General features: G+C 55.7%; 1 protein-coding gene across 1 annotated transcript in view; it reads left to right on the top strand.

Annotated features, from left to right (window-relative positions):
- EPB41 (erythrocyte membrane protein band 4.1) overlaps positions 1–9,822 on the top strand; it is a gene marked incomplete in the record, with an annotated part of 98,272 nt that overhangs the window by 18,315 nt on the left and 70,135 nt on the right. The window contains 1 exon segment of the mRNA XM_027766723.1: positions 1,874–2,092. Within this exon segment, the coding sequence (XP_027622524.1) occupies positions 1,874–2,092 (219 nt within the window).

Raw genomic sequence — 9,822 nt, forward strand, 5'->3', positions numbered from 1 at the left:
CAGCAGGAACTGGTTTCCGGTTCTGGTTTTCTGTGAACTGTCTGATTTCAGGCAAAATGATAATCTGTAGGCCTCAGGTTCTACCTCCTTCAAATAAGAGGATAAACTCTTAAAAATGCGATTACTAAGCCCCATGGAAATCTAAACCATCTTAGGCAGATCACTAACTCTCCTTCGTGCATTTTTGAAACCACGATGCCGAGCCTCTGCCCCACAGGGTCGTTCTGGCACTTCCTTTCCCAGGTGCTGTCTGTCTGTCTGTCAGAGCCACCACCTAGCCACCCCGAAAATCTCTTCTCTCGTGTGCATTTGGTCATCCTCAGCAGCCACGGGGCTTGGTCCCGAGACCCTGGGCCCCAGAGCTGCGGCGTCCAGGCGCACGTGCAGCCGTGAGCGCAGCGTGCCGGGCGATCTCACGTGTCTGCGTGAACGTGACGGGTGGGGTGGCCGACAGGTCGCCCGTTCCCGTCCTGTGGGCCCGGCGTCATCGGCCGACATGCCTCTCGTGGCGTGCCCTGTGTGCTGCAGCACCTCCAGGCTATCTCGGCCACGCGGGAGGCCTTGCAGCTAGCTGCTGTGCGGTCGCAGGGTAATGGGCAGCCACAGCCAGGTCCCCTAACGTATTTGATCTGTGGTTGGTCGAATCGGTGACCGTGAGCCCTGCAGTCTCCAGGGGCCACCTGCACGGGGTGATGCTGGGTAGCAAGGGCCACTGCTAGGACACCCTCAGCTCCTCATGTCAGAGCAGAGACGGGTCTGCTCTGCCCAGGCGCTGTCCTTCAGTCACCCTGGCCTGTGGCTTCGGTGGGCCGGAGTGTGCTGAGGTCAGGGCCATGCGTGGCTGTCGGGCTGGACGCTCTCGCGGCAATCGGAGTCCCGAGGCAGGCGAGGGTGGCTGATTGGCCCTGGGAGGCAACTTAGCCTGTCTTGGAGAAGCGCCAGAATCTTCTGGCTGACTGATAGTGACGGCACCTCGGGCAGCAAGGACAGCAGCGTGCTGGGAACCGCCGCTGTACGGACCGAGGCCCTGGGAGTCTGCCCCCTGCAGGCTGGCAGAGGTGACGCCTCACGAGTGCTTCTGGTGATGAGTCAGTGACAGTTCGTGGACTTGTAGTTCTCAGTACATTCAACAAAATCGCTAATTTTTAAAATCCATATTTTCTCAATTTTTTTTCCTTTCTAAACTGCTTTCTAACTATGAGACCGACATAGTTACAGTTTGTTTCTTTATTTTTATAGAAGTGTCTGGATAACAGAAAGGGAGAAGTCATAGTGCAGACAGCGGCCACATGCCCTCCTCCGTGATTGGCCAGTTCTTTTAATTTTTAAAGAATTACTTATTTAATTAATTTAATTAATTTATTAATTTATTTTCAGAGAGAGGTATTTGCTGTAGGGCATGTGCACTCACCAGACAGACATAGAGAGACAGAAAGTGAGAAATCACCCCCTAGAGGGGATGGCCATGCCGCAATCCCTTCTCCTCCATTCTCCTCTCGGGATCTTGGGCATGCACGCATCTGCGCCCGGCGTGAGTTTCAAGTAGCCGGGTCCAGGACTCAAACCATAGTCGACTACATGGGAGTCCAGTGACGTAACCACTACACCATCTTCTGGTCCCATTATTGTTAATATTTTTTAACCTGACCAGAAATAGAGACAGAGAAAGTAGGAATGTGAGGAAGTAAGCCACTAGTTCCAGAATTCGAACCGTGTTCGGACATCTAGGGGTCCAGCACCTTAACCACCATGCCACCTGGAGGCCTGATCGGCCTGTTTTACTGCGAGCTTGTGTTCCCTCTCTTGTCTACCCCATGCCCGCTCTGCAGCGGCTGCTGCTGACGCCACGCCCTCTTTTCTCCTTTGGGTCTAGATACTATCTATGCCTCCAGCTTCGGCAGGACATAGTTGCAGGCCGGCTGCCCTGTTCCTTTGCAACCTTGGCATTGCTGGGTTCTTACACCGTCCAGTCTGAGCTGGGAGACTACGATCCGGAACTCCATGGCGTGGATTACGTTAGCGACTTTAAACTGGCCCCGAACCAGACCAAGGAGCTTGAAGAGAAGGTCACGGAGCTGCATAAGTCGTACAGGTGACTGTCCCTGTGGTTCATTCGTGTCTGTGGTGTTCTGTGTTGGACCTGGGATCAGCCTAGCATCTGCCGGAGCAGGCGGGAGGGAGCGAGCGTGAGACCGGCCCCTCCACCGCCGGACGCTGGGCCGATCGTCTCCCTCCGACCCTGTTTTCTCTTTGTGCCATAGAAGGGGCTGAGTGGGGTGGGACGATGCCCGCAGGGTTGGCACTTAATAAACGTGGCTCCTATTAGTCCCTTGCCTTTCAGCCCCAGTGGTGAACCGCGATGCCGAGACGCATAGAGCCCACTTTTAACTTAGGTCGGTGTTTCTGGACGTATTTCGGGGGCCCATGAAACCCCGGAAGGTATTTTATCGAAATTACTGCCCACGCTGCTGCTTCTTGTGAAAATGGGCGGTGACATGGGGAGTGTCCCCTCATAGCAGCTGGGAACCTGAGCCAGCAGAACTTTGGCTCTGCCCGGTGACCTCAGGTGACTTGGCCCAGGCCCCTAGGTGTTGGATAGACCGTTACCTTGGAGGACCAGGTGACAGCTGGGCCTAGAGAGGCCCTGTATGAAGCATTGATGTGGCGACACGGCTGCTGGCACAAACTAACCATCCGGCATGTGCCCGCCAACAGCCAAGGCCAGGGCGGTCTGTCCCTGGCGCCATCCACACATCCTTGAGTGACTTATAGCCAGTGTTACAGGCCCTCAGCTGTCGGCGTGAGCCGGACCACTGGTGCCCGGGGTTACCCTGGCAGAGCTGGGTCTCCAGGCTCTGGCACGTCACCCTCCTCGGAGACCCACGCTGGTTGAGAAGGTGCCAGAGAGGCAGCGAGTGAGCGTCAGCTGCTGAGCCCTTTTCTTTCCCTGGGGAGAGTCCAATAGGGTCACGTTGATTGGGGTGCATCATGTAAGACCTTTAATTCGGCGAGCCCCGCTCTGGGTGGCTCACTTCCCTCACGGTGCAGTGCCTCAGTTCTGAGACCCTACTGAGAGCCTGCGGTCTTCAGTCACTCCGCTCAGGGGTCACCCTGGCCAAGAGCACTGCCCAAGCTTGCTTTCCCCAGGCCTGTGCCTCCCTGACCCTGCTGTCTGCAACCTCTGAATCCTAGCGCACCCGGCTGGCGATTGTTGCCTGAGGGCAGCGTGTTGCCTTGGAATGCCTTGAACCTCTTATGTATGCTCTGGCTGCGGTTCTAAGCTGAGCATATATTGTGCACACGCACACCGAGTGCTGGAGAGAAGTGCTGAGATAATTTGTTAAAACTGTTATCACAAAATGTTTTTGGGGGACAGCAGTTGGAGTAATGGCTATGTGGCTGGGCTCCCACGTAGTCGACCGTGGTTAGAGTCCAGGGCCCCGTGGCTGAAACTCACACCAGGCACGTGTGTGTGCGTGCCCAAGATCCCAAGAGGAGAATGGAGGAGAAGGGTTTGCAGTGGCCAGCCTCCCTGGGGGGTCATTTCTCGCTTTCTGTCTCTCTGGTGAGCGCATGTGCCTTGTAGCATAAACCTCCTCAAAAAGAAAAAAAAATATTTTTAATTTTAAAATAATTTAGAAATAACTTTTGTTAGTAGTAGTATTGGGCAATTAGTAAATTAGTAAAATAAAAATTTGTGGGCCAGCAGGTGGTGTGGTGGTTAAGGCACTAGATTCCCACATGTCCGACTGTGGTTCAAGTCCTAGACCTGGCAGCCTCAGGACTGCTCCAGGTGTGTGTGTATATATGCCCAAAATCTGGAGAGGAGAGGGGAGGAGAAGGAATTAAGGCATGGCCATCCCTCCAGGGGTGATTTCTTAGTCTGTCTCTCTCCAGCAAGTGTCCATGTCCTATGGCAAAAAAACTAAAAAAGATAAAATAAAATAAAAGGGCAAGCAGATGTTGTGGTTGCTAAGGCCTTGGGCTCCTGTATGGCTGACTGTGGTTCAGGTCCCAGACCTGCTGGCTTGAAAATCATGCCAGGGACATGTGTGTATGGGGCCAAAATCCCAAGAGGAAAACGGAAAAGGAATTGCATTATCGCCGCCCCATAGAGGGTGCTATCTCACTTTCCCTCTCTCTGTCCAGCAAGTGTGCACACCTGTGGCACCCTAAAAAGAATTGCTGCTGCCATAGAGCTGAGCTGACAGTAACAGGGGTACAGGACCCGTCCGATGGTCATTAACAGGAGTACAGGAGCGTCAGGTGGACATTAACAGGAGTACAGGAGTGTCAGGTGGACATTAACAGGGGTACAGGAGTGTCAGGTGGTCAGTAGCAGGTGTACAGGAGCGTCAGGTGGACATTAACAGGAGTACAGGAGCGTCAGGGGGACATTAACAGGAGTACAGGAGCGTCAGGGGGACATTAACAGGAGTACAGGAGCGTCAGGGGGACATTAACAGGAGTACAGGAGCGTCAGGGGGACATTAACAGGAGTACAGGAGCGTCAGGGGGACATTAACAGGAGTACAGGAGCGTCAGGGGGACATTAACAGGAGTACAGGAGCGTCAGGGGGACATTAACAGGAGTACAGGAGCGTCAGGGGGACATTAACAGGAGTACAGGAGCGTCAGGGGGACATTAACAGGAGTACAGGAGCGTCAGGGGGACATTAACAGGAGTACAGGAGCGTCAGGGGGACATTAACAGGAGTACAGGAGCGTCAGGGGGACATTAACAGGAGTACAGGAGCGTCAGGGGGACATTAACAGGAGTACAGGAGCGTCAGGGGGACATTAACAGGAGTACAGGAGCGTCAGGGGGACATTAACAGGAGTACAGGAGCGTCAGGGGGACATTAACAGGAGTACAGGAGTGTCAGGTGGACATTAACAGGGGTACAGGAGTGTCAGGTGGTCAGTAACAGGGGTACGGGAGTGTCGGGTGTCAGTAACAGGGGTACGGGAGTGTCAGGTGTTCAGTAACAGGGGTACGGGAGTGTCAGGTGGTCAGTAACGGGTACAGGAGTGTCAGGGGGTCAGTAACGGGGGTACGGGAGTGTCAGGGGGTCAGTAACGGGGGTACGGGAGTGTCAGGGGGTCAGTAACGGGGGTACGGGAGTGTCAGGGGGTCAGTAACGGGGGTACGGGAGTGTCAGGGGGTCAGTAACGGGGGTACGGGAGTGTCAGGGGGTCAGTAACGGGGGTACGGGAGTGTCAGGGGGTCAGTAACGGGGGTACGGGAGTGTCAGGGGGTCAGTAACGGGGGTACGGGAGTGTCAGGGGGTCAGTAACGGGGGTACGGGAGTGTCAGGGGGTCAGTAACGGGGGTACGGGAGTGTCAGGGGGTCAGTAACGGGGGTACGGGAGTGTCAGGGGGTCAGTAACGGGGGTACGGGAGTGTCAGGGGGTCAGTAACGGGGGTACGGGAGTGTCAGGGGGTCAGTAACGGGGGTACGGGAGTGTCAGGGGGTCAGTAACGGGGGTACGGGAGTGTCAGGGGGTCAGTAACGGGGGTACGGGAGTGTCAGGGGGTCAGTAACGGGGGTACGGGAGTGTCAGGGGGTCAGTAACGGGGGTACGGGAGTGTCAGGGGGTCAGTAACGGGGGTACGGGAGTGTCAGGGGGTCAGTAACGGGGGTACGGGAGTGTCAGGGGGTCAGTAACAGGGGTACAGGAGTGTCAGGTGGTCAGTAACAGGGGTGTACAAAATATAAATGTTGGTAAACCCTAAATGTGTCTGTCTGGGTGACGAAGGGGGTACACGCCGATGGCCCCTTGGCTACACAGAGAGCTCGCCGTCCTGGGCACTGCTGATACGGCTGAGCTGGCTCCGAATCAGCCTCCTTGCAGCACCTTGCATGCTTGCTTGTCTTGCCAGAGGGCTTGTGTGAGTGGGGAGAGGGACGGAGGGAGAGGGAGAGCACACCAGAAAGCAGCCCCTGGGCACCGCTCATGCTGCCGTCCCTTCTCTGCCGCAGGATGTGAGGCACTCACGCACATGGCATTGTTTGTTTGAATTTGTTTTAGGGTGTGTGCACCTGCTAGCGCCGTGGGGGGAGGGAGTGAGAAACCACACTCGGGGAATAGCCATGCTCCAGCCCCTGTCCTCCATCCTCCTCTGGTGGTTTCTGGGCGTTTTAAAGCTGCTGGATCTGGGACCCTCTTCGTGCACTTGCCCACGTGGGACCCAGCTGGCCCTCGGAGTGCTGCTAGAGCAGCTGGCTCTGAGACTGTAGACGCACGGTCGGGCATGCGCGGTCCAGCCGCCTCAAACACCATGCCACCAGCTGCCCAGCCACTTTCACAAACACCCTTGTTTTCCCTTGAAAAAACAGCCAACCTTGTGTGACCGCTCAGACCTGGTTATTTGCTGCTCTGCTTTCGGAGGGGATGCGGAAGAGGGGGAGAAGGAAAGAGGGTTGTTTTGGTTGGTTCTCTTTGCCGAATTGGGCATGTGTGCTTACTGGGGAGAAAGGGAAGGAAAGTGAGAAGTCATCTCCCGGGAGAGGGCCACGCTGCAGTCCTTTCTTCTCTGTTCTCCTCTCAGGGTTTGGGCACACACGCACACATACCCAGCATGATTTTCAAGCTGCTGGGTCCAGAACTCAGACTGTGGTCGGCCACGGGGGAGTCCAGTGCCTTAGCCACCATGCCACCTGCTGGCCCGAGGGCTATTTTCGACCCCGTCACAGTGGCTGTCCACCTGGGGTTGCTGGCATGAGCTGCCGTTCCCCCCGGCGTGTTCAGGCTGGTCTGGGGTCCAAACCCCAGAGTCCCACGTGGCCCTGGCCTGGCACTGCAACACCCTGTCACTCCTGCCACTGCAGCTGGCCACTAAAAACGAAATGGCCCGGGGTCAGCAGGCGTGGTAGTTAAGACGCAGGCCTCCCACATGGCCTGCTGTGGTTGGCCCCGGGACTGGGACTTGCTTTTTCACTTTCCTTTTCTTTCTCTCTCTTGTCTCACTCGGGTGAGTGCATATGTCCTGTAGAAAATTAAAAATAATAATACATACATAAAATGAAATAGTTCTGAAAAATGAAATAAGACGGCAGTTTTAGAAAAGCAGCTCGTAGCATTCGTCACTACCGACAATATTCAAGCTCTCGAAGAAGAACTGGGAGCTTGGGAAACACGAACATGCCACCATGGGCTCCCTCCGTGACCCGGAACGCTTCCAAGTGCTCGGAGACGCGCACGCTGAGGTCTGCGCTGGTCGCCATGGGAGTGGTTTTAAATAGACCACTGGATAATGCGACGTGGCAGTGATGGAAGACGCGCACCTCAGTGGGCTGGCGTGGATGCAGGCTGCCACCAAACGCAGAGGTGAGAACCTGTCAGAGCGGACTAGAAGCCCCGACGTCGAGTGGCCGCCCAGAGCCCTCCCCACCAGGCTCCCAGTCCCCACCGCGGCCTGCCTTCACGAAGTGGCCGGGATGCTGGCTTAGCACGAGGAAGGGCGCTGAGCGTTTCCAGCCCTCCCGTTCTACTCGCTTTCCTGTGCTCAGATTTCTTCACGCGCTCCGGAAGTCTGCGTTTGGAGACTCGGTCTTAGAACCCAGCAGAATTTAAAGCCAAATAGGTGAAAAGGCCCAAGGGACAGACGGCTGTGGTCTGGTTGCTGTCCTGGAGGGTATGGGCAGAAACTGAGCGGTGGTGGGCCCCCCATGGCTAGAACACGGAGAGGCCTGTGATCTGGGACTCGCTCGCCTTTCTCGGAAGACTGGCAACTCTTAGGGACAGAAGCCCACGGGAAAATACCAAGTATGTCCAACAGCATGGCATTTTAACTAACCGGAGACACGTCTGCCGAAGCAGAAGCATCGTACTGTGATTGAAAAGTCCAGGCAAGCAGGGGCCAGCAGGTGGCATAGTGGTTCAAGTACTGTAGCCAGCTGTGGTTCAAGTCCCAGGCCCAGCAGATGGAAACTCATGCCAGGCGCATTTGCGTGAGGAGGATGGAGAAGAAGGGGTTGTGGCGTGGCCATCTCCCTGAGGGGTGATTTCTCACTTTTTTGCTCTCTAGTGAGTGCACGTGCCCTATAGCAAAAATCTCTCTCTCAAAAAAGTGCCAAGTCGAAGCAGATAGCACCCAGCTCCGGACGGGCAGGAGAGCCCGCACAAATTCAGCCCGCCTAGTGGCCCTTTGCCCAGAGGCTTGGGAGCCACAGCCTCCCTTTCCGTTAGCGTTAGTGTAGCAGCCAAGCTTCAGACTCAATTGTCCTCTATTCATAGGCATAGGAAGGGCCGTGAGCACGGCAGCGGGCCCCGCCTACTGATGCGAAATCTCAGTCCTAACGCAGAGGCCACGGCTGTTCTTGGGCGGCTGTCATGGAGCACGTGCTCCTCACCAGCGGGCTGTATCCTGACCCCACTTGTTTGAAGTAAATAAAGGCACTGCGTCCTGACTTTTCTTCTGATGGATACCAGTGAGTCAGCGCCGAAGGCCCCTGGCAGGCCGTGTGAGCTGCAGGGTTTACAAGTAGCAAACCACGAAGCGTGCTGGGTAACGTCAGGGTAGTGCTCGGAGTGGTCTGGAAGTAGCTGCTCTTTCCAACTGGTTTGTTAGGAATTTCAAAGGTCTTGGAAATTTTAGGAAAAAACTGGATATTTTGGGACCAGCAGTTAGCATAATGGCTACGTCGCTGGATTTCCATGTAGTGGACCGTGATTCTAGTCCCGGACCTGGTGGCTTAAACTCACACCGGGCCCGTGTGCATGCCCAAGATCCCGAGAGGAGAATGGAGGAAAAGGGATTACGGCATGGCCATCCCCCCAGGGGGTGATTTCTCGCTTTCTGTCTCTGTCTTTCTGGCGAGCACACATGCCCTATAGCAAAAACCTCTCAAAAAAACAAAAAAGAAAAGAAAAGAAAAAACTGGATATTTCAAATTTTCAGTTGAAAAATAATGCCTTCGGCACTTACTCTCTGGTATCCATCAAATTAGTGATGCTAACCTGTAAGATAAATGTGTGGTGTTTGCAAGCACGGATGTCCGAGTGCTGGGGTTACAGGAGATTTTCGCTTTTTTATTAAAAGGTTTTTTGCTATAAGGTGCATGTGCTCACTGAAGAGACAGAGAGCGACAGAAAGCAAGACATCGCTCCTGCGGGGCACGGCCACACTGCGGCCCCTCCTCTTGCATTCTCCTCTTGGAATTTTGGGCATGCATGCACACATGCCCAGTGTGAGTTCTAAGTCACCGGGTCCAGGACTCGAACCCGGATCAACGACGGGGGAGTCAGGTGATATAACCATTATGCGATCTGCTGGTCCCGCGTATGAGTTCTATACTCAAGAGAGGCTTCCCAGGCTGTCACTGGAACAGAGGGAGCCCTGTGTAGGGAGGGCAGTCTGGCTTGGGCTGCGGAGGCCTGCTCAGGGCAGCGAGGACGAGCGTCCATGCAGGCCCAGCCCAGCATGTGGAGTCGGAGCTCCGGAGGGAGACGGGCACCTGGTCCGCTCCGGCCCGCGGCAGGTGTAGAGCAGCCTTGGGGCCGGTGCCAATGCCGAGTGTCACAGCCTGAGCAGGGCGGGGGTGACCTCACTGCCAGTGCAGTAGGAGGGTGCCCCCGGGGGTCCAGTCCACACAGGTCAGGGGTTGTCCCACGGTGCAGGGCCAGTGGCAGCCGCAGGAGACAGGTATAGCCAGGAGGGCTGATGAGATCGGTGGGCAAATTAGAGGCAGTGGCAGTCCCTGCTGGGAGCGACCCACAGCGAGGCTGGGTCAGCTCTCTGCTCAAGAGAAGCCACGCTCCACAGGCAGCCGTGAGTTCTGCCCCGGCCGGGGCAGCCGGGCACACATTGGGAGTGCA

Source organism: Tupaia chinensis, unplaced genomic scaffold (genome assembly GCF_000334495.1).
Source record: "Tupaia chinensis unplaced genomic scaffold, TupChi_1.0 Scaffold143646_1, whole genome shotgun sequence".
NCBI lineage: Eukaryota > Metazoa > Chordata > Mammalia > Scandentia > Tupaiidae > Tupaia > Tupaia belangeri.